Raw genomic sequence first — 26,177 nt, 5'->3', positions numbered from 1 at the left:
TTCTGTGCTTGGGCCATTGCTTGTTGAATTCTTAGGGTATTATCAAGAAGAAAATAAAGTCTTTCTTGAACCGCGGGCACACGGGCACCTCTATACCTTTAGGAAGATTAGGAAGCACGTGTGGATGGAAACCATAGTTAGCGAAAAAAGGAGTTTGCTTGATGGAGGAATGAAGAGCATTATTGTAGGAGAACTCAGCCAATGGTAACAGCTCACTCCAATTGTCCTGGAGGAAGGACGAAAAACAACGTAGATATTGTTCCAACGTTTGGTTAGTCCTCTCTGTCTGCCCATTGGATTGTGGATGAAAAGCCGTGGAAAGAACCAGCTTAATTTTCAGAGCTTTGCATAATGCCCTCCAGAACTTAGATGTAAACTGTACTCCCCGATCCGACACAATCTCGTCTGGAACTCCATGGAGTCTGACGACTTCTTTAATAAACACCTCAGCCGTAGAAGGTGCAGAAGGTACTCCGGAGAGGGGAACAAAATGTGCCATCTTGGAGAGTCGATCCACAATTACAAAAATTGTATTGTATCCTTGCGAGGGAGGAAGCTCTACAATGAAATCAACGGAAATGGAACCCCACAATCGAGTAGGCACTGGTAAAGGACGTAGCAACCCCAGGGGTTTAACATGTGAATCCTTAAACCGAGCACAAGTCTCACAAGAAGATACATAATCCTTGCAGTCCTTAGCCATGTGAGGCCAGAAGAAGAACCTTTGAGCAAGATCTAAAGTCTTAACATATCCCATATGACCCGCCAATGGGTGATCATGAAGTAATTTTAGGGTCTCTAAACGAAGTGTTTCTGGAATGAAGACTTTGTCTTTCAAAAAAAATAACCCATCACAAGCTTGCAACTCCCCGTGTGGAGATAAAGAAGAGGATGCCTCCTTGATCTTTGAAAAAAGTTCACTCTGAAGAAGAAAGAAATTCTGAGGACGAAGTATCGTATCCGGGGGAAAAGGATCCTCTTCCTGACTGTGTAACCGTGAAAGAACATCAGCTTTCTTATTCTTAGAGCCAGGCCTATAGGTTATATGGAAATTAAAACGAGAAAAAAACAATGCCCACCTGGCTTGTCTTGGTTTGAGACGTTTGGCGGTTCGTAAATATTCAAGATTTTTATGGTCTGAAAAAATAATGATCGGGTGTGATGCTCCTTCCAACAAATGACGCCATTCTTCAAAAGCTGCTTTAATGGCTGTGATACAAATGTGATGTGTGTGTCTATGACTGACTAATTGATTAGCCAGAATAGAAAGGACTGGGGTCAATACAATGAAGCATAGGCAATAGAGATAATGATTAAGGCTCCTGTAGGTTACTAAAAGTCAAAAGAACAATTCATATAAACATGTTGTTGCAAGCGTGAATCATAGTTATGAGACTGATATTTGCTGCCAAATTCAATAGTTCCTGTAGGTTACTAAAAGTCAGACTCGCCTGATGTTGTTGTGCAACATCAGGCCCAATCAGTAATTGCCTTGTGGGATCAACCCCACGAATGAAGTATAAGGTTTGAGATTTTCCCATAATAGCTAGGGACTTTGCCACTGCTGACGAGCTGTGTGATGTTGTTATGGTTTGCTGCCTCCAAAATGCCGTGTCCCCCGGTTGGAGTGATGATATAATATCTAGGTAACGTATTAATTCATTAACCCTGTATATATTAACTCTTTTCACTGATAAGTGTAAGTAATAAAAAGTGTTGCATGACAATTGATTTCCTGTTTTAATACAGTGAGGTGTGGGTGGGGTAGGTTAAGCTACCAATCATAGCAATACAATGGCCAAGAGTTCTCGGTCAGAAACATCATAATTCTTCTCTGAAATGGAGAGTTTCTTAGAAAAGAAAGCCACAGGATGAAGAGCATTGTTATCGCCGGTCCTCTGGGATAAAATAGCACCAATAGCAGTTTCAGATGCATCAACCTCTAGAATGTAAGGCAGAACAGGGTTAGGATGCTTTAAGACAGCAGCAGACGTAAACAGATGTTTTAATTGGTCGAATGCTTCTTGTGCTTGTGTAGTCCACTGAAAGTGTTTAGTGGAACTGGTTAAATCTGTGATAGGAGCGATGATCTTAGAAAAGTCCTTAATAAACTTTCTATAAAAATTCGCAAACCCGACGAAACTTTGTACTGCTTTCCGAGAAGAAGGAACAGGCCAATCTAGAATAGCGGACACCTTCTTCTTGTCATGCAAACTCCGTCAGAAGAGATCACAAACCCCAGGAACTCCACTGAAGACTTGCAAAATTCGCACTTCTCCAGTTTGGCATACAAACGATGAGTTTGCAGACGGTTAAAAACCTTCCTTAGTTGCACCTCATGGTCCTGTTCGGAGGAAGAAAAAATTAAGATATCGTCTAGATAGACAATCAAAAATTGATCCAAAAAATCTCTGAAAATATCATTAACAAAATGCTGAAAAGTAGCAGGAGCGTTGCACAAACCAAATGGCATAACGAGGTACTCATAATGTCCAAAACGGGTTCGAAAAGCCGTCTTCCACTCATCTCCTTGACGAATCCTTACCAAATTATACGCCCCTCGCAAGTCTAATTTAGAAAAAATCTTGGCCCCACGAAGGTTTTGGAATAATTCAGGAATAAGGGGTAACGGGTAACGATTTTTTACAGTGATCTGATTCAAGTGTCTGTAATCAATGCAGGGCCGTAAGGAATGGTCCTTTTTCTCCACAAAGAAAATACCCGCCCCTGCAGGTGAGGTGGAAGGACGAATAAACCCTTTCTCCAAATTCTCGTTGATATAATCTTTCAGGACCAACAGTTCAGGCTCAGACAGAGGGTAGATACGTCCGAAAGGAATTGGAGCCCCAGGAAGCAAATCTATAGGACAATCATAAATTCGATGAGGAGGTAGTGTGTCAGCTCCCTTTTGATCAAAAACATCCATGTAGTCCTGAAGAAATGAAGGAATAGCCTGTAAACGAGAATCTTGAGGTGAACACAAAGCAAATGCTTTAGAAGTGGTCTTGGGCATGAAGAAATGAGAAATACAAGCCACAGACGAAAATTGTAATACCCCAGTGCTCCAATTTATTGAAGGATTGTGTAATTTCAACCATGGGAACCCAAAAATTAATGGGAAAAGAGGAGAGGACACCACATCAAAAGATAAAGTCTCAATATGATTAGAGTCAGTGATAACAATAAGTGGTGTGGTCTCTAACATCACTGGTCCAGAGGAAAGTTGGGAGCCATCTGCTGTTCTCACCAGAAATGGTTGAGTCTTGGGTCGGGTCGGAATATTGTGAGCTTTAATAAATTCTTTATCGACAAAACAACCACAGGCTCCCGAGTCTATGACGACTTTACTCTCTAGGAACCCTTGGGGCCACTGTAGAGAAATAGGAACAATGAGCATAGGTAATTCTCGAGAGGAGGAGGATGAGGATGGAAAATAAGTCGGATGAATATGCTTACCCCCTGGTCGGGTAGGACAGTTCCTCAAAAAATGACCAGACAGACCGCAGTAGAGGCATAGATTGTTCTCTCTTCTGCGAGACCTCTCCTGGGCAGAGATAGCTGTTCTCATAAGTCCAATCTGCATAGGTTCAGGAGCAGTTGTTATAGAAGCAGGGGAGGAGATAGATGATGAAGTTGCAGAGCATATGAAGACAGAGGGGCTTTAGGTAGTACCCAGGATGCTCCAAAAGAAGTTGTTGCAGCTCTCTCTGCGCGTCTCTCCCTTAGACGACGATCAATCTGCACACACAGGTCGATCAAAGACTCCAATGAATCAGGTACTCCTACTCTGGCTAACTCATCCTTCAGAGTAGGACTCAAACCCAAGCGGAATTGATGTCTGAGGGCCTTGTCATTCCACTCGGTGTCAGTGGCATAGGTGCGGAAATCCGTCACATAATCTTCTACTGGGCGTTTGCCCTGACATAGAGTCCGTATCATAGTTTCAGCAGTGTCGGACCTCTTAGGATCGTCATAGATCTGAGCCATAGCTGAAAAAAATATATCCACACTAGCCAATAGGGGACTTTGGGTTTCAAACAGACGATGAGCCCAAGTCTTGGGTTCTCCGGACAATAGGGACATAATCACTCCCACCCTGATTTGTTCTGTAGCATAAGATTGACTTTTCAAGGAAAACATGAGTCGACAGTCATTTTCAAAAGCCCTGAATTTAGCTCGATCTCCCGAAAAGCATTCAGGAAGTGGTATCTTGGGCTCGGGCGTCGGATGTGTGGAAGAAGAAGCTACTCCCGGGAAAGCAACCGAAACTGGGGGTCCAGGAGGAGGAGCGGCAGCAACAGTCATGTCTTGCATCTGGGTCTGTAATTGTTGATAGCCCCCTTGTAAATCTCGAACAGCCCGAGTAAGGCCAGCTAATTGCTGAGCAACAATTTCTAAAGGGAAAAGGGCCGGTTCTTCGGACTCCATGGCGAGGTGATACTGTCAGGAGTCGAGGCGAGTCCGAAGGTATGAGCCTCCCCCACGCTTCCCACTGAGTTGCGCCCTGAGGGTTGAGACAGGACGTTCCCAGATAAGGAATAGCAGGAGTGCTAGATGAGCCCACAGAAATAACAGTTCGTAATAAGGGCCAGCACTTATCTGCAGGAGACGAAGCGAAGTCTGGAACAGGCCGGGTCATACACAGGAAATGATCAAGAAGCAGGAGCCAGTTGAGGGATATCCAGAAGAGTAGTCAGGAACAAGCCGTGGTCGAAATCAGAATAAACATCAGTAGTATACGCTTAGTGTCAGTAAGACGATCACCTCGCACTGGGCCTAGGTCGGAGTGACCTTTTAACCCCAGGACGCATGTTGGCGTCAGAACGCGCGCCTGCGTCAGAACGCGCGCGCGCACGTAAATGCGCGCCCGCGTCTAAACACACGCGCGCATCAGGACACGCGCTCGACCCCGCAACAAGCGCCGGAGTGGAAGCACAGGCCTGGGGAGATGTCGGCTCAGTTTGAGCCAGATCTTCTGGATCCCGACACCCTACTACCAGAAACTGTCACTGGTGCAGCAATTCCTAACCAGAGCTAGCTCCATCAGATACACACCACTGTGAGTGATCACTGCAAGATGAACCTACTCCCTTCTCTCCATCTTCCCCATTCTAGAAGAGGATTTCACAATAAATGACATGAGTTTGTAAAGGTTGATCCTATCATCTCCCAGCATCACACCTCTAGCTGTACATGACAAATGTTAACAGAACATTCCTTGCACATGCCATTAGGTTCCTGCCACATTTGCTAAGCCTGGTTGACATTATGTTTAATAGCATGTTCTTAAACAGAATCTATTTTACAAATGCCATTGTGAACAACGTTTAATGTTCCCATGGTTACCAGGAGTTTTAAGTGCTTTTATAGCCTTTATATATTTTTATTCATATGGAAGATGTGTTTCTTTGTGGGTGGCCTTGATGGGATCATTTTCAAACTGTCAGTTTGTATATGCTTTCTGAACATTGACAAGTACGTCTTCCATTAAAAGGCTTGCTGTTTTGCTCTCTTATACCTTTGGTAAGTTAGGTGCATTAATAGGTTTTGCATGGATTGTAGAGGGTAGATATCTGTCAAAGATCAAGTAAGATCAAACTGATTCTCCAACACTTAATCTTTGAAAGAAATGTCATCATTGTCTGTAGGATTTATTACATGTGCTCGGTAACTTATAACAGTGAATTTGCTGCAACATCAGGACATCTTTTACATTGCATCATGCACAACATATGTGAGGTAGAAGGGTAAATATCACTGTAGTCAACAATTATAAAACACTATATGAGTATAGAACATTTTCGGGACATGAGCCAATTATGAATTATTGGAGTCTGAAGGGTTTGAAAGAAAGGACATCTCTTGACATACTTCTAGCCATGGTCAACATGGCCTCATATGTCAACTTGATCACAGGCAGCTTCTAATGTATACGTTGAACCTACTATTGTAAAGATCAATTATTCGGAAACACACCCCTGGAAGCTTGGAGGAAACTTAAGGTTGATTTAATGCCTAAAGGGCATGAAACGTTTAGGGCCCATGGAGATATGTATGTTTTAACTATATCACATAAACATTGTTTCTGATTCCATATTTCTGGCCCTGTGGAGTCCCTTGAGTGCCAGATGGCCCATTTTTGAGAGTCTGTGGCTGGTGTACCAAGACCACTAATTCTAGTTGGTGAGTTGTCTGTGGCACCTCTTCCTTTTCTTTGGAAACATAAGGTCAACCAGTTTACTTTTAATGGTGCTTTTAAAACAACCTATTGCAGTCTTCCAAGTTTCTGTTGTGTGCTGGCGAATAATGGACTTTAGCTAACTGTGTCTCCCTTGACTATGGCAAACACGTCAGAGGAAAATAGAGATAAGCAAGATTTATCTTCATGTTGGTGAACATGATAGTTGTTTGGTCAGGTTCGGGGCAGAGTACACACAACCCAGAATGCATAAATGGCGAGTTTCTTCACAGCTTCTCAAAAACATGCCTTCCTCTGTTTGTTATAATTGTGTAGCACACCCTTGAGTGCCAGCAGCAATGATTCACACTTCAAAGGATAGTTACCCTCTCACTAGGTAATATCCCCTCTCAGGTGGATGGCACTAGGTCCTGGATTTCCCAGCCTGGGGTCTTGTTTCTTGGCACCCGATTTGGTCCTCACCTCACCCACTGTATTCAGCCTGGGGTCTTGGGTCTTGGTACCCTATCTGGTCCTCAACTCAAGCACTGGTGTCCCTGATCTAGTGGTTCACACACAACGGGGTCCTAACCCCACTAGTTTTATTCGGTGAAGCCACAGCTGCTCTCTAGCTACCCTGAGCTTTGTTTCACTCCTAGAGTGACTATAACAGTGACTACTAAAACTGTCTAAACTTAACTTTCAAGGAACCAGAGCCCTGGTCCTGTTACACCTCACTGGGAGGCATGGTCCCAGGGGAAAGACCCTGAGCACATGGGGCTAATCCCCTTTAAATTATTAAGCAGTGGCACCTAGTGGACAAACTCGGTATATAATAAGACCAGTGGACCCAGGAAGGGAAACCTAGCTGCCTGGACATACTAAAGGACCACATAGGTGTCCAAATACTAAAGGGGAGATGCCTGACTAATTCAATCCAAATCTCAGGGTCCCTACAATTGTATTGTATCACATTACCCTGCCTCATCTGGTTTTATTTAACGGGACTAGGTTGTGTACCAATATAGCTCCCCCTTTACAAAATGTCCTGCAAGGAGATGTTTTGATTAAATATTTTGTTAACGTCTTTAAGAGGGACTGGGATGTTTTGTTGGACAAGCGTAATATCTTGGGCTACAGTGATCCCCAGGACTATGGTTAGTTGAGTGGAGGCAAATGTATAGTAGTGATGGGCGAATTTGTGTCGTTTCGCTTCAACTAAAAATTTGTCAATTTACCGAAAAATAAGCGAAATGCATTGAAGTCAATGAGTGTCAAAATAATTCTGACACGCAGCAATTTTAACGGGAGCGTCAATTTTTATACACGCAACTGTTTTGACCAAATGCATTAAAGTCAACGGGGGTCTGAATCATTTTGACATGCAACATTTTCTATGCATGCGACTATTCTGACGCACAAAAATGTTTTTGGTTGTTACAGCGGATTTCGCCGACAAATTTTCACCGAATGTATTCGCTGGCAGAAAATCCATATCTGGCGAATTTCTTTGCCCATTACTAGCCATGAGATATAACAAGAGCATGTAACTATATTTATGACAGTTTATGGGCAATTTTTAGCCAATCATCACTGCCACAGAGAGAAATGTATCAGAATGAAGCTATGCATGGCATACAGTAGAAGATACGAAAAATCTTTCAAGTCTCTTTCATTTGGCAAATTAAGGCAACATCGAGAAGCAATTCATTTGAGTTTCAACTGAATCTGATCTTTCTAAGACACTACAAACAGTTACTATTCTGAATTATGGGTTTGGCTTCTTGCCTCATGCAGAAATATAATATTTCTCTTCCACATCAACACATTTCTTGGTGTTTTAGAAAGTAACTTGAGAAATCGCCAGTGGAGGGTTTGGCCTGACCGATCAATACAAAGAAGTGGTGCAATTTACTGTGTTTTGCAAAATAAAAAGACTTAGAGCTAATCTTACACTGTTTATACTCAAATGGATCTGGCATCAGTGTAAGTTACTGTGGCAATTACAGGCAAGCAATAAAGCAAGGCTTTTAAAGGAGAAGTTATCAGAAAAAACACAGCATGTTGAACTTTTATAAAAGGAGAACTAAAGCTTCAAAAGGAATATTGCTGGCAATACTCTATTATATATATATTGAACATACTGTATCAGCGGAGAGGTTTAAAAACATACAGTAGTAATCATACAGGCTTTAAAAGTTGTTCAAACCATCTAGGATCTTGCTTGGCCATCTATTGAGTGTCAGTGGCACTGCACATGCTCAGTGTGCTCTGGGAAGCTGTTGAGATTTGTCTGTATTAGAAGCTGATGTCACAGGGCCGATTATTAAATAGTGATACTGCACTGGTTTGTTATGTAATGTCATTAATTAATTAATTTTCTTGTATAATGACATTAATAAGCATTTATATAATAAGCTGGTCTGTAAACTTAGGCGGCTATCGGCAGCTTATAACATGTGCTATGCTTCCAAAATGCATGGACCGAATTGCAATAAACAATATAGATATATAGATATACATATATATATATATATATATATATATATATATATACATTTTTGCTTACAAGAAAAATATATTTTTTATGGAAAAAATACAGGATTTATTAATCTGGGCGCAATAAAAACTTAATGGGAAGGAAACATTTGGCACCAAATGTAAAATCCTTAATTAGAGGGAACACTGTATTAGGATTGAGGGGGCGAAAATAGATTCAAGGGCAAAAACCCTGGTATACCCCACTTTAAAAAGGGGCTATGATGTGGCAATCGCTGATTGACACATCATAGCCCCACCCACATGACATAGCACACCTGCCTGCAATGTTACTGACCCGCCCCCTTGATGTCATGGTCCCGCCCGTGCACGGATCATGAGCCGTACAAAGTTGGCAACCTTAGTAACTATAGATTGGTCAGACCTCGGGGAGGGGTATGGGGAAAAGGTGCTTACAATGCGATTCCATGCAGGGGTCCGGAAAAAAAAAGGGGTCCTTTAATATTTGAATGAAGGACATTTAAGTTCCTATATTCTTGTGTAGACAAAAAAATATTTTTTTCAATTTCAGTATGTGTTAAAAATTAGGTAAAAATGTATCCATGTTTTTGCAGGATCTCAAGAAGGTAGAGTAGTTTGTCTCCTGCCTTTTGGCCATACACAGGCTGATAAAAGCTGCCGACAGACCGAGTTGGCAGCTTATTGGCCCGCGTATGGGGCCAGATGTCAATCGGGCGAGGTAAAAATCCCATTGGATCGTGGACCTCATCTGTTCGTTGATCATTCCTAAGGCCCACGATTGGATTAGCTTGATATCGCCAACCTCAAGGTGGGCATATCGGGGAGTGATCCTCTCTATATGTGTATGGCCACCTTTACTCCTCTAGTACTCCCAACTTTGGTCCATTTTATTGAAGTAAGACATGTCCCAAATACCTTTAAGGTCTCATAAATAGGGTAAAATCACTGGGCAAAGTGACATCTGGGCAGAAACCCATAGTAACCAATGAGTGGGCAGCTTTATTCAGAGACAAATTGACATCTGCCAATGTGCCCACTGTTGGTTATTGAGCCCCATATGAGTCATCATAAAAATATAAAAGGATGGCACCCATCTAACTGAGCCCAGAATGGAAAGTAAGTAAAAGCCATCAGCCACAACATTTTTGTATATCTGGTTTATAAACATGGAGTAGAGCCTGTTTCAGGATTTGACAACGAATTTCTAATTTCTAAGTAAAAAATGTTTTTATATGTTTGCATTCTGCAAGCTTGGCTTTTCAAAAGCTGATTTGCTTTTATCTGCTAAAGCTGCCTCAGCTTCTTCTGCATATAATTGCTTCTTACCTTCTTAACTGAGCTCATGGCGGCACTCGGTGCATTACTATATCCACTCTGCCATTAATGTAAATTACTGCAAACATTTTCATATTGAAATTTTCATTGACTGATAAAGGAGGGCAATGTTTAGTTTGTGTACAGAACTTTCCTTTTCCTGCATATTTCCATATATAATGTACATGAGTTGGAGTTGTCCTCCTCTGAAGACATGGCTGGAACAAGAAGTAGACAACAGAGACACCTTCACTAGAAGTAACAATTTGGGGGAAACACCTGTATTTTGGTGTCCCTTATTCTCTGCACCCCATGGATTAATCTGCACAAGCTATGGATGGACAGCTCCTTGGCCAAGCTCTAAATGAGGAATTCCCTCTAGATTCCCAAAAATGTAATTTCCCCTGTTTAAGAGATGACAAATGATAAGCTGCTTACTGATAAATAGAAACGAAGGCCTCATGGAATTTAAGATGTAATTTTTTTTTTAATCTTTTTAAAAGATTTTAATTTTTTTTAAATTTTTTTTTAAATTTTTTGACAGTTTTTGACATCACTACTCACCAGAATGGGATCAGCTGAACATAAACAACAACTGGGCACTTTTCATATTTCATGATGGATTGGCAACGTGTGAGTGTTAAATATCATCTTGTATAAAATGCAGAGCAGAAATATAATACATATTCAAACTCCAATAAAGGCTTAGGTTACAAAACCATATTGATAAATGACATGTAGAATAATTTATGTGACCTTTGATATTTCAGTAGGTGCACGGAATCTTGCCAGTCCAATTATAATAGGCACAGAGCAGCTTCGTAAGCATTTTCTCCTGGCAAAAAAAAAAAAGAGCAGCCTTAACAAAGCAAAGTTTTAAAGAGGTTTTATATTGAGAAATTGAAAACGAAATAGTCACGCGTAGGGATGGGTGAATTTTTTCGCCTTGTTTCGCCGCGAAAATGATACCCATAGACTTGTATGGTGTCGTGCGTCAAAAAAAAAAAAAAATAGCTGTGAGACAAATTTTTTTTTGACGACTACAGACTTTAATGGGCGTTTGCAACATTTCTCTGGCGGCGAATTTTTGGCGAAATGAAACGGGTAAAATTCGCCCATCCCTAGTCACTCGTATTAAAATTGTCGCTCGCGTCAAAATTGTTGCACATCAAAATTATTTTGACGCCTATTGACTTTAATGCGTTTCATGAATTTTTTCCGGAAATATTCGCCCATTACTACAGTCAAGTAAAAAAAAAATAACTGTCAAAAATATCAATTTTAGACCTTATGTACCGTCAAAGGGTTAAAACAGGAGCACCAATAGAAGGGTGAGAAACTACACCACCCACCAAAAATGTTGTGTTTTGTTGTGAATTTACTGAGAGTGACCAAAGGCATTACAACCTGGGGAACCATTTGTCTTTGTTAAAACACGAGGTTCCAGTAGTTACACATTAACCAGACTATTTGCATACGCAATGCTATTGATTATGGAGTAAAATGCAATACATAATACAAAATATGGCTCGCTGCCATTTACAGAATCTGTTCCCTATGAATAAACCAGATCACATCTATTGATTGATTGCTTTTGTAAAATGTTAATGGAAGTTATATTGTCATTACAGTGATTCTTATGGAGTAAACTGAGAGCTGAACAACATACTAAACTGCTAATACTACTGTAAGGGGCCGATTCACTATGGGTCGAATATCGAGGGTTAATTAAGCCTCGATATTCGACTAGGAATTAAAATCCTTCGACTTCGAATATCGAAGTTGAAGGATTTAGCGCAGATAGTTCGATCGAACGATCGAAGGATAATTCCTGCGATCGAAAGATTAAATCCTTCGAATCGAACGATTCGAAGGATATTAATCCAACGATCGAAGGAATATCCTTCGATCAAAAAAAGTTAGGCAAGCCTATGGGGACCTTCCCCATAGGCTAACATTGACTTCGCTAGCTTTTAGATGGCGAACTAGGGGGTCGAAGTTTTTTTTAAAGAGACAGTACTTTGACTATCGAATGGTCGAATAGTCGAACGATTTTTAGTTTGAATCCTTCGATTCGAAGTCGTAGTCATAGTCGAAGGTCGAAGTAGCCCATTTCGATGGTCAAAGTAGCCTAAAAAAAACTTCGAAATTCGAAGTTTTTTACCTTCGAATCCTTCACTCGAAGTTAGTGAATCGGATAAATGATTGGTCACTTCCAGGCCTGACAATTAGGGACAGATTTATTAAGGTTCGAATTCAAATTTTCTAAATTTTGTTTGGGTCGAAACTCACAAATTCAAATTCACCAACTCAAATTTCAATGTGAATGTGAACTTGACCCAGTTCTAATTTCAATATTCGCCACCTAAAACCTGCCGAGTTCCTTTACAAGTTCAAGGTTTTTTTTTTTTGGAGGAAAAAAATATTAGACGTTCAGGTTTTTTCATAAATGACCTCCCATTCGAGTTGTGATTAAATTCGAATTTATTGGAGTAAAAAAAAAATTCACATAAAGGTCCCCATAGGCTTGGCTAACGTTTTTTGATCGAAGGATATTCCTTCGATCATTGGATTAAAATCCTTCGAATCGTTCGATTCGAATTATAGTTCGATCGAACTATCTGCGCTAAATCCTTCGACTTCGATATTCAAAGTCGAATTTTAATTCCTAGTCAAATATCGAGGGTTAATTAACCCTCGATATTCTACCCTTAATGAATCGGCTCCTTAGGGGCACATTTACTAAGGGTCGAATATCGAGGGTTAATTAACCCTCGATATTCGACCCTTGAAGGAAAATCCTTCGACTTCTTATTTACCGCAAATACTTTGATCGAACGATCGAAGGAAAAATCGTTCGATTAAATCCTTCGAATCGAACGATTCCAAGGATTTTAATCCATCGATCGAAGGATTTTCCTTTCGATCAAAAAACCCTTAGAAAAGTAATGGGGAAGGTCCCCATAGGCTAACATTGTAGCTCGGTAGGTTTAAAGTGCAGAAGTAGGTAGTCAAAGTTTTTTTTAAAGAGACAGTACTTCGACTATCGAATGGTCGAATAGTCGAAAGATTTTTAGTTTGAATCATTCGAATCGAAGTCGAAGTAGTAGTCGAAGAAGCCTATTCCATGGTAGAAGTACCCCAAAAAAAACTTCGAAATTCAAAGTTTTTTTTTACTTTGAATCCTTCACTCAAGCTTAGTAAATGTGCCCCTTACAGAAAGGTTTCAACTACAGGTAAATCCCTGCACATAATAAAAAACAACAATTAAAATGCCAAACCAAGTGAATTCTCCAGTTCAGTAAAAAGTAGGTTCTCTCCAACCTCCAGTAAAAAAATTTTTGAGAGAAAACTGTTTTGAGAAGACCAGTTACTTGATTAAAATAGTCCGTCTGTTCTCTTTGCTGACTTTGGAGATTAAAGAGGTCTGAGGAACGCCACGGACATCTCAACACAAACGGCGGGTAGCACCATTCTTAAGAAGAACACCGTAGACATCTGAGCACACATTGGGGAAGTTTGGCGTTGGTTTTAAAAGTGAGATAAATGTTGCAAAATACAGTCATTATTTTTTTTTTTTGTATTCCAAGATATTAAGGGATACATGTACTGTTAATATGAATGAATTTTGTTACAACAGCGCCACCTGCTGGTCAGTTTCCCACCAGTCTGACCACCAAGTAGTCAAGGAAGTTGTCAGGAGAAAGAAAGAGGCTGATCTGATGGTCTTTTGCTTAGGAATAAAATTAGAAACCTTTCTCACATTGTTCCTAAGCAGAAGAACATCAGAGCAGCCTCTTTCGTTCTCTTTCTTTCTTAACTTCCTTCATTCATATTAACTGTACATGTATCCCTTAATATCTTGGAATAAAAACAAAATATATAACCCCCTATGTGTAGGGCTTTAAAGCAGAACTGTGTTTTGGCCTTGCATGATGGATAGAGCATGTCTCTGCCCATGGTGCCTTGTGGGAGAGTCAAAACTCTCATTTTTGGTATCTAGGCAGTAGTGATGGGTAAATTTTGGGCGTTTCGCTTCGCTGAAAAATTAGCAAAACGTCGCCGGCGTCTCTTTTTGACGCCGGTGTCTCGTTTTTTTATTCATCTGCGACGAATCGCGGGAATTCGCCTCAAATTTGCGTGTGGCGAATAAATTCGCCCATCACTACTAGCCAGTGCTGTGTGTATGGCATGAGACAAGTAAATACCTTCTGACTTCAGTAGGCTTTGCATGTAATTGCTAGTGAAGGGTTTTTTGGCTCCTTTCAGCCCTTCTCATCCTAACCAATTTCAGTTTCCTACTTATCAAACATATAGGGGCAAATTTACTTATGGTTGAATATCGAGGGTTAATTAACCCTCAATAATCGACTGCCGAATTGAAATCCTTCGACTTCGAATATCGAAGTCGAAGGATTTACAGCAATTCATTCGAACGAACGATCGAATAAAAAAATCGTTCCATCGAACAATTAAATCCTTCGAATCGTTCGACCTGAAGGATTTTAATCCATCGATCGAACGATTTTTCTTTGACCTAAAAATGATAGCAAAGCCTATGGGGACCTTCCCCATAGGCTAACATTGTCTTCGGTAGGTTTTAGGTGGCGAAGTAGGCGGTCAATGTTTTTTTTTTAAAGAAACAGTACTTCGACTATCGAATGGTTGAATAGTCGAACGATTTTTATTTCGAATCTTTCGATTCAAAGTCAAAGTCGTAGTTGAAGGTAAAAGTAGCCCATTCAATGGTCGAAGTAGCCAAAAAAAACATTCAAAATTCAAATTTTTTTTTATTCTATTCCTTCACTCGAGTAAATGGGCCCCATAAACTGTCTCCAGGGAGAACAATACACATGATTTATGAAATTAAGATTTGGGCAAGTTTTCACAGAGGCTTCAATGTTTTAAATTATTGGCCAAGCTTGACAGAAAAACATGTAATCAATTTTATAAGCGAGAATATTTTATTTGTAGGCAACTTGGAAATATTTCTGTTTCACCAATTGAAATAAACAGCAAAGCACTTATAGCTCTTTTTACTCTGCTATAATTTACCACTTACAGAGCAGAGTTATTGACTTCACTTGAATTCAGCTGCTGTAAATAGGCTATTGCTGTGCATGGAAGCACATCAGCACCTGGAGATTGTAAGCCTCGCAACAAGCTGAAAGACAGCCAAACAATGGTTCAGGATTACATTTTTTATTTAACAGATATGGAAAGAAATTCCATTGCAGTTAATAGTTGGATTTTTCCAGTTTGTGTTGTTTATTGATATGGAAATGCCAAAATACCTTCCTTTTATTTCTTCAAGTCAATGTAATGCTCTATTTGCTAATTCACTTTCCTTTATTGTTGATATTTCTTCTTGAATCTGTGCCTAAAACCGAAATAATCTGGATTGTGGGCATAGTTCTACTGAATTGTCTCCAGGTAGGATGCTGGGTAAATTTACTAATTCTGTTGGTTGTGGCTGAAGGATTCACTGGTGAGATGAGGATGATATTTCTTTTTTAAAATAAATTCAATATTCATGGCATAGACTCTCTATTCTTTACACCAGGGATCCCCAACCTTTTTTTACCTGTGAGTCACATTCTAAAATAGAAAGAGTTGGGGAGCAACACAGTTATGCTAAAAGTTCCTCGGGTGCCAAATAAGGGCTGTGATTGGCTATTTGGTATCTCATATGTGGACTGGCAGACTACAGGAGGCTCTATTTGGCAGTACACCTGGTTTTTATGAAACCAAAAGTTGACTCCAAGCCTGGAATTCAAAAATAATCACCTGCTTTGAGGCCACTGGGAGCAACATCCAAGGGGTTGGGGAGCAACATGTTGCTCATGAGCTACTGGTTGGGGATCACTGCTTTACACACTTGGTGAGCTCTATCACAACACTATTTCTGAATTCTTCAGGAGACTGGTCAGTTTCATTGAATTACTTTCACTCCACCAGTTGCTCCCTCTGCTCCTTGTACTGGAGAATAGGGATGGGCGAATTTGACCCATTTAATGTCGCCAAAAATTTGCCGCCGGCGAAATGTCGCAGACGCCCATCAAAGTCTATGGGCGTCAAAAAAATTTTGTTGCGCAGAGAAATTGTTTTAACGCACGTCTTTGTTTTTTTGACGCACGTTTCGGTGAAACGAGGCGAAAAAATTCGCCCATCCCTACTGGAGAATAGAACCCCTTCCCTTCTGACAGTACCCCCATCCTTTCCATCCACAAACAGGTCACCTTATTGCTTTGTGTCCTGGTCGGAAACAGGTCACAAAGGCCAGGCCTAAGGCGGCCGATGGGCAGGGGACGTAGAGGGTAAAGGGTAAGGGGAGGAGATGGGAAGGAGATGGGGAAGGGGGGATTGGGAGGAGAAGGAGATGGGAAGTGGATGGGGGGGTGGAGAAGGAGACGGCAACTTTTTTGTCTTGGAAAAATTTTTCTCTGTAAAGATTTTTGCTTGAGATTTTTGTCACTGTGTCTCGAAAAAATTAACAGATGCGAAGTGTGGAATTTCACCGAAAATCCATGCCTGTGGAAAAAATTCGCTCATCACTAATCAATGCACTACAGGTCGAACAATGATAGCAAATCTCTGATTGCTGGGGAGTATTGTACATGGGCAGATTCGGCAGCATTAGTCAGTGAGGGTGCTAAAGTTATACAAGATCTTTTCTTAAATGCCTAACAAAAGAAAGAAGTGGTAGGGTTTCCACCTGTTCGGTTTTGACTCGAACAATTAGGGTCACAACTGCCTGTTTGGGTTTCACTCTTATGAAACTCTAGCAATAATGTGGCCAATAACCACCTCTGATATCAAAACCCTGCCCATGTGAGACACTGACACGCCCACAAATGTCATAACACCACCTCCATATGCCCCTGATACCATCATCATGTACCCTTGTTCGGTTTTTGTGGAATTCAAAGATGTCAACCCAAAGGGGCCGATTCACTAACTTCGAGTGAAGGATTCGCAGTAAAAAAACTTCGAATTTCGCAGTGTTTTTTGGGCTACTTCGACCATTGAATGGGCTACTTTGACCTTCGACTACGACTTCGAATCAAAGGATTCGAACTAAAAATCGTTCGACTATTCGACCATTCGATAGTCGAAGTACTGTCTCTTTAAGGAAAAAACTTCGACCCCCTAGTTCGCCATCTAAAAGCTACCGAACTCAATGTTAGCCTATGGGGAAGGTCCCCATAGGCTTTCCTAAGTTTTTTTGATCGAAGAATATTCCTTCGATTTTTGGATTAAAATCCTTCGAATCGTTCGATTCGAAGGATTTAATCGTTCGATAGCAGGATTATTCCTTTGATCAAACGATCGAACTATTTGCACTAAAATCCTTCGACTTCAATATTAATTAACCCTCGATATTCGACCCTTGGTGAATCAGCCCCTGTGTGATGGGGCTGATTCCAGCTCTAGTCATGGAACATAATGAGTCAATATCCATGATTGTAGATGATTTCCTAATTATAAGTGTAGGTGCAGAAAACACAGCTAATCAGATTTTCAAGCAGGAATCCATCCTAATCATGTTTCATTTATTACATTCATCATTTATCAGTGAACTGGAGAAGAGTTAGACACACATTTCAACTTTCAATTAAAAACAAATCTACCATAGGCCCTGCAATAAGTGCTTAGCAAACAGATTGTGTGCCATTCATTGATCACTGTATGAGCAGATACTGCAGGGAATGGAAAAGGAACATTTTGGCATTTCGGTGATATTTTTATGATTATTTGCTAAATTTGGCAGATTGTTGTAAGAAATAACAAAATACATACCTGTACATGTTTTTTTTAATTTATAGGAAAAAAAAGTATATTCAGCCCAAGGCCTGTTCATTACACTAATGTAGAAAAAGGGGGGATACTGTGCCTTTAGAAGGGGATCTTTGCCCAAAAATGGCGTTTGCATAATGAATATAGATATATATATAAACACACACAGTCCATGAAAGCACTCACAGCAAACGCCATCCAGGTGTATCAAAAGTTATTTATTGGTGCATGGTGTATCAACGCGTTTTGGCTCACCTGGAGCCGTCGTCAGGTGAGCAGAAACGCGTTGATACACCATGCACCAATAAATAACTTTTGATACACGCTGGATAGTGTTTGCTGTGAGTGCTTTCATGGACCAGCAATTGACTCTCTCTCTCTCTCGTTTTTGACGCCGGCGCCCGTTTTTGACGCGAATTTTCGCGGGCGTTTCGCAAATTTATTCCCTGGCGGTGAATCGCACAAATTCGCCGCGAATTCGCGCCATCACTACTGCTGAGATTATGAACAGCCAGACAGGTACTAGGGCTTATTCAATAGCATAATTACCAGGGGTGCACCTGGACCCACCAGAACTGTGATAAGCATATCCAGGAGGCCTAGGCTCCATCCTGCATTGGGCTCATTTATGACCACTAAATGCAGTTGGGTTCCTGCACATTTCTCTACCGGTGGCGTAACTACTAGGGAAGGGAGGTGCCATTCCCTCAGGGGGATCCCGAAGACCACACCGTAGCAAAATCGGTAAGGAAAACACGTGTCTGTGTCCCACAGCCGGTCCTGTAGAAGGGAAGTCACGTTACTGTCCTCTGCAGTCAGTTGTGTGTAAAACCCCATTCATCAAAGTGAGCTCCTCGCTTTACCATATAGTTGTGCTCACAACCCCTGCCTTCCTATTCTGAATTGAGCCCTGCTGCATTTTGAAGCAGAGGAACCCTGCAGCTACCACCATCTCCAGACTAGGTGGTAGCTCCAGGGTTCCCTTCCAATGGGCCTAGCGCACTTGCCTCTTAAGAATATAATGCACATGTCAATTGCACGCTTAACTCCTGAAATGATGTCAAATGGACTTGCAAAATCAGCTGTAGACACTTTTTTTCGCACTGGCTGCTATTGCGCCAGACACACATGCCTCTTGCAGCTTTTATTTATCTGAGAAAAACATGGCAATTGGAGAAAGCTGCTTAGATTTACATTTTTATCTTATTCAACAGCAACAAAAACATTTTGGGTGGACATTCCCTTTAATTCGGCCAAAATGACGGATTCAGCTAAATCCAATTTAAAAACAAAACCAATGGATTCATAGACCACTTAGAGGCTTCGCCATACTTTGTGCAACTACGTCAGATGTTATTTTGTGACGACTACGCATCAAAAAACGTAATTTCGAGGCCTGAAGCTGGTTTCTTCTCTACAGAAAAGTAGTTTGCTTCCAGGAAGTTCAAATCTTCAAAATAATACATGTTCTCTGTGTTTATTCTTTATAAACAGAAAATATCATGATCTGCAGCTTTGGATATTGGTCTTTGTTTCATTTTGAATAATGTGTCAAAAATAGTGACACAAACAGAGACTTCTCAAAGGGTTCCTGCAAGACACAGATCATGAACACGTCCATTATTGATGTTGATGCAGTATAGATAAACTTGTAAGTGCCTCGCCTGTCAAAGAAGCATATACACAATGCAATATTCAATGGGATATTATGACAGAAATTACTTTAATAGTTTTTAATATACTTTTCAATCAAATGAAGATATGGAACGCGGATATATATGTCAAGTGAATAAATATAATATGGGGAGGATTTGCAAACAACAATGCTTAGTTGTATAGTCTTTTGCAGGGCTCAATGACTTTAATGAAGATGTGTTTCTGTTCCAGGTATGTTTAAAAGTAAAAGTGGAACTGATAAGGTGCATCAAATGAAGCCCTCAAGGAGGAGCATGCCATGCTTAGCCCAAAGTCAAACACATCCTCAGCATCTCAACAAACACACTTCAGTACAGAATCGAGTGCAAGCACAGCCGGTTAGCGAAGGAACTACAGAAAGTGACCTAGAACAGCACAGAGGTAAGAATTATTTACATTTATCCTTAGTTTATATTGTGAAGGATATTTATTTGATGACACCAAAACTGGGTCTCCATGCTATTTGAGGCTGGTCTTCATAATCCCCTAATAATATGAAATGTCCTGCTAAAATAGACAATCATAATTATAATAAGGTGTATAATTTAAAGTAAACCAGTTCTTGAGGAAGCTGACTTTTTTTTAGATGGTAAATAGGTTAAGAATCCCTGAATTTAGACAGGAGACTAGATGGATGTATAGACATCCATCTGTGAAAATTATTTTATAAGGTAAAAGTCAGATGATAGAGCATTGGCATAGAGAATTATAGAGCAGTCAGGAGAAGAACCTGTACTCAAGCATTGAACCCAGGTCATCAGTGTCCATTTATTTTAAATGTTGCCGCCAAAACATAACTTGATGATGTCACATGTCTACACTATGACGGCACCACACTTGCTGGCTATGGGTGCATTTATCTTGGACATGGTGACAAAGAGGAAGCTCCTTACATAGTATTCGTTGGGGAAAAAGTACAATAGAGGTGAAAAATTAAATAAATAGATATATAACAAACCTTTTAGGGAGTTGAAACACTTTAGGCTACTTTATGTAACATTTTCTCACATTGGAGTCATGATCCCCAACCAGTGGCTCACAAGCAACATGTTCCTCTCCAAACCCCTGGATGTTGCTCTCAATGGCAAATTTTCCCGCGAAGCGCAACGGCGCAAATTCACCCATCACTACTTCTGAATGGTGAAGCTGTAGGTTTTTCCTTTTGATTCTACCTTTCATTTATTTAGGGAGTCGACGAGGCAGAAGATACAGTGCATTACTTGTAGAAGTGTCAGTTAAATAGATGCTCCTGTTTTTAAATGAGTATCTATCTGAGATCAGAGATATTATTATAAAACAATGTCAAAGCAAACTCAGATCCCCTGTAAGTAAACCGATCCGACCCTGGAAGTTTGATTTATTACAATGCGAGAAAGAGCCGAGAAGAATTGATAAAAGCTGTCATGAATTCCCAACCTGCCGGTGACCTAGATCTAGAATAGTAGACGGCATCACTGCTTCAGAGACAGGACAGGAGCAGGAGTAGCGTTGGAGTCCTATAATGAAATCTGTCAAATTTTTTGACGAAGCGAAAGGGGATAGATTCGCCCATCACTAAGTTGGGGCTATTGCAAATGCTCTCTCTACCCTATATTAGAACTATACTTTTCTTAGTCATTTCTCCAGCACTATAATGTCCATAGTAAGGTGTAGTGATGGGCGAATTTGCGCCGTTTCACTTCGCCGAAAAATTTGCGAATTTCCTGTGAAATTCGCGAAACGGCGAAAAATTCACGAAACGGCACCGGCGTTTAGTTTTTGACGCCATCGTCCGTTTTTTTGGACCCGGCGACTTTTTTTTTGACGCCAGCGAATTTTTACCAGTGAATTTTCACAGCTGTTTCGCAAATTTATTCACGCCTGGCGAATAAATTCGCCCATCACTAGTAAGGTGAGATGTGTCAGTAATAGAGCTCTTCTATATGGGATAGCTAATGCTGTTGTTCAACATCAACTCCCAGCAAGTTCAATAAAAGCCCCTTAGAGGCTATTTCCTTCTCTACTGCTGAGGCCCTGACCTGACCAATATTGAGGCTTACAATTTTGTTCCGAAGCAGAATACATTTTCCATTCACAATTTGTGGTTAATTATATTTCTGTTTACTGTCTCAGTACTAAATAAGGTTCTTCTCCTTGGTCTTCCATGTTAATTGCTGTAAAAAGGGACGATCAATTGCTTGTATGGCTTCTCACCTGGGATTGAGTTACCAGGAAGCAGAAGGTGTTTTTCCTACAGTAGCTGCATCATGTACTGATATATCAGGATCCCCCAACTTCATTAATCCCACTCCCAGCCATGTAATTAATGATGGGCGAATTTATTCGCCAAATTTGAGGGATTTGGCGCCGGCTAATAAATTAGCGAAATGCCCGCGAAAATTCGATGTTGAAAATTCACCGGCGTTAAAAAAATTTGACGCCGGCGTAAAAACAGATGACAGCATTGAAAAAACTGACGCCAGCATCAAAAATGAGACACCGGCGCCATTTTGTGAATATTTTGCCGTTTCGCGAATTTCGCACATTTTTCGGCAAAACGGCGCAAATTTGCCCATCACTACATGTGATTACAGCATTATTGCTTGGCACCCAAACCCCAATGTTTACACTGGTAACCTTTACTGATTTATGGTCTTGGGGGCAAATTCACTAAAGGACGTATTTGCGCCAGAGACCACTTCGCCACACTCCGCACCATTTTGTCCGATGCAAATTCATTACCACTACGCTAATTTGCTAAAATGCGAAGTTGCATCTCAGCAGTTGAACGCTGTCGAATTTTCGCTAGCGTTACTTCGGCTGGGTGAGCATTGCCCCTCAAATTAGTTTAAAAAAATGGTTCACATGTAATAGTTTAATAGTTCAGACTTTTGCAAGCAATCCTGCCTTGAAAAAGGAAAAGTCGCCAGCGTTTTTTTTACAACTTTAATGCATTTCCGGCATACAGGATATGATGTCACTGAAATAAGACTGAGGAGGATGTAGCTTAGTTTTATCAGTTTGCCTGGTCTGAGGTGGCGAAGTAGACTCTGGTGAAAGAGGTAACGTTCAGTAAAATTTGCATCTTAGTGAATTTGCAGAGTAATGACCGTTCGTCAGAGCGAAAAGTCGCTAGCAACGCTTTCATTCACTAGCGAATTGTCCTCTACGCCTGTTAGTAAATTGCCGATGTTCCTGCGGATGAGATTTCTGGCAAATTGTCGCAAGCAACGGCCACTTCACCCTTTAGTGAATCAGCCCCATTGTGTTCTTAATTTGGATGTAAGTGTGAGCATTAGTGATGGGCGAATGTATTCGCCAGGTGCGAATTTGCGGCGAATTTGCCGCCAGAGAATAAATTCGCGAAACGCCTGTGAAAATTTGCCCGAAAAATGCAATTTTTTTGATGCCGGCATCAAAAACAACCACCGGCGTCAAAAACGAGACGTTTCGCGATTTTCGCGCAAAATTCACGAATTTTCTGGCGAATCGAAATGGCGCAAATTCGCCCATCACTAGTGAGCATGCAGTTGTTTCATTCCTCCTTAAATGCAGCAGTTATGTCAGGCTTTAGGACTATGGGCATGTTCTCCGATGGCAAATTTCAGATGGCGGAGAATGATCTGCCATTAATTTCGATGGAATGACAATCATTGACCGAAAAAATGCACCCTGTAGACCATACGTTTTCTAGTTGAGATTCTATCTATATTTCTAAGAAATCAGACCTTTGTAGTCTGTAGTACTGGGCCCCGCAGCAAAATCATGAGATATTTTTGTGTTTAACAAAAAAAAAAATTTATGATGTAGTTCCTCTTGCCTCAAGCAAACGAGACAATCGTATCAAATATAAAACAGCATAAGTGCCTCCTTGTAAGTATTAGCTGCATTTGCAGAGTTTCCCATGACAAACTCTTACTATATTTAAATATTTATGTGCCTTTAAGAAGGAGAGAGAGAGAGACGTGGCATTTGCATTAGTGAAGCTCTGTACTACAAGGTGTTTCCGTGCCAAATAGCAATATTATCGGCAACTTTTACCATCCTTGTTGTCTGTTTAGATTCAACAAAGGAAACTTACACGGATGATTCTGAGCACGGGGCCTACGACAGCCGCACAGATCAATCTCTACTAATTCAGCAAATACTCACCAGCCAGAAGCAAGGCTCTCGGAAATCCCAAAAGGTAATCACCAAAGCTTTTCTTTCTAAATCAATATCTGTGTGAAATGTTGTACATCCATATACATGGGGTATGAATACATACACCATGTATGTATATTATATATATCCTTATAAATTATATGTACTATATATATAGTGAACAAAGCACCCCCTATTGTAAGGATTTTATGAGTCACCAAAGAGTTCTATGACCATATAAAAGCACAAGGCCAAAGGCCGATATATATATATATATATATATCCCATAAAAAGCACTCAAGGACAATATATACAGAAGATGTCTTTTACCAGTCTTTATTACTAGTGATGGCCGAATTTATTTGCCAGGCGCGAATTCGCTGCGAATTTGCGCGATTCGCCGCCAGCCAATAAATTCGCAAAACTCCCTCGAAAATTCGCCTGAAAAAACGGGCGCCGGCATCAAAAAAACGGGCGCCGGCGTCAAAAGCGGGCATCGGCGTCAAAAACGAGACGCCTGCGCCGTTTCGTGAATTTTTCACCATTTCGCAAATTACGGGGGAAATTCGCTAATTTTCCCGCCGAAGCAAAACTACGCAAATTCGCCCATCACTATTTATTACACCATGTTTACGTCTACGGAGATTGATGCTGCGAAAAGCGTAGCTGGTGAGACTTGTAAAAGACTTCCTCTGGATATATAGGCCTTGAGTGCTTTTTATGGTATATATATGGATACATACTGTATATATGATTTTTGGATTAGCACCCGGCATAAGTTCCATGATGAACAAACCTGTGGCTCCGAAAACTTAAAGGAGCATAATGACGTCAGATCTTCCGTTAGTTGCAAGCTTCAAACCCTTCATGGCTTCCTTTTAAAGGAGAACTAAAGCAGATGTCTCCATACCTCCTTGCAAATCACATGACTGCACCGATTGCTGTACCTGGTTTAAAATGCAAAGTATCATAGTGAGGGTTGGTGGGTGCCATCCTGAGATGTTTTAGGTTTTCTTCTCTGTAATGTTGCCTTGTGAGGAGCATGCACAGATGAAGGCATATCAGACCTGACTTCAACTAAATATATACTGTGTGGAAAAAGAGAAGAGGAGATGGTGCCGTCCTACCTTGTTGTGCTTCTTTATATTTTTTAGCCAAGTACAAGGATCAGTGCAGTTATGTGAGTCCCCTATGGTGCAGTTTGGGAGGCTAGAAGGTGGGCTTTGGAGGGAGCATGGATAGGGACATTAGATGAACCTTGTGGTCACACAGCCCAAAGATAATATCACCTTGGGAAACAATAACATAAGCTAAAGCTGTAACACCTTCATAGAAGCTGGAGGTGGGAGTGCTAAATGGAGTCATGCAACTCCCCCTTAAATGCAGAGCAAAAGTAAATAATGGTGTCAATGTTCTTTGTCTGGAACGCAATGGTTGTTTGTGGCTGGGTTTCCTAATTGACTCTGAATTAGAGCCGCCACAGATAAGTAGTGATGGGCGAATTTGGGCCGTTTCCAGTGAAACTGCAAATTTTCGCTAATTTATTCGCTGGCGGCGAATTGCAGGAATTTGCTGCGAAAATTCACAGGCACTACAGATAAGCCTATAAATAAATGCAATTATTCTTTTCTCCAATGTTTTCCAGTCTAAAGAAGATTTGCTGAACACGGATAAACACATCTTTGAAAGATTTCCAACAAAACCAGTTCGGGTAGGAATGACTTTACTGATTATACCACACTATCCCATCCACTGCACCCTTCTTAAGCAAATATATGGTTTAGGGTTAAAGTTTGAACATCTGAGTGATACCTGTACCCCTGGCTTGTAATGTTTGTAATGGTGCTACATTATACCGGATGTTCTTTTGGTTCAAGCAAAAAGGTTCATCACATCATGGAGGAGCCTTGATTGTTTTTTTAATCAAACTATACAGTATGGTGGTTATTTATCAAAGTCCAAATTTATCTCAATATTTTCTTCTACAAACTCCAATCAAATCCGTTCTGTTTTTTTGCGCTATTAATTATAAGTTTTCCCGAAAATTTGCTTTGTGAGAAAAAATCATATTTTTACCGTTTTTTTCGGAATTTTCATCCGATTTTCACGTTTTTTTGGGATCTTTCACCCAGAAACTCAGATTTTTGCCCCGGGTATTGCATGAAACCCAGCACACATCAAAAAACCATTGGGACTTTTCCCATTAACTTATATGCAACCTCAACAGGTCTGAGATGCCGGATTTTCAGATTCAGACTTTTCCATCCTCTGAGTTTAATCAATTCCGAAAAAATTAGTGGTTTTTTAATAATCCAATTTTATAAAAAAAAAAATCTAAATTTTTTTCATGATTTTTGCATTCAGAATTTAGTAAATAACCCCCTTAGTATTGTCTCACGATGCAGAAACGACAGCATTTTTTCTTCTCTAAAGAAAGGATTAACTAAACTTGGGGGCCTCAAGCTACTAAAACTTTCAATTTCTAGTAAAACTTAATTGGTGAACTCAACAAAGGACTGATTGGGGGCTCACTGTGCAATAAATTGTTGTA

At 40.6% G+C, this 26,177-nt stretch overlaps 1 protein-coding gene across 2 annotated transcripts in view; it reads left to right on the top strand.

Moving 5' to 3' along the window:
- LOC108714928 (anoctamin-3) overlaps positions 1-26,177 on the top strand; it is a 120,911-nt gene that overhangs the window by 16,787 nt on the left and 77,947 nt on the right. For both annotated transcript variants that reach the window (XM_041560859.1, XM_041560858.1), the window contains exons 2-4: positions 19,697-19,885; positions 23,545-23,669; positions 25,272-25,337. In XM_041560859.1, coding sequence (XP_041416793.1) covers positions 19,697-19,885; positions 23,545-23,669; positions 25,272-25,337 — 380 coding nt within the window. The remainder of the gene's footprint in view (positions 1-19,696; positions 19,886-23,544; positions 23,670-25,271; positions 25,338-26,177) is intronic.

The sequence above is a fragment of the Xenopus laevis genome, chromosome 4S, assembly GCF_017654675.1.
Source record: "Xenopus laevis strain J_2021 chromosome 4S, Xenopus_laevis_v10.1, whole genome shotgun sequence".
In the NCBI taxonomy this organism is placed as follows: domain Eukaryota; kingdom Metazoa; phylum Chordata; class Amphibia; order Anura; family Pipidae; genus Xenopus; species Xenopus laevis.
Note: the sequence above shows the minus strand (reverse complement) of the source record. Positions and strands in the feature narration are given on the sequence as shown.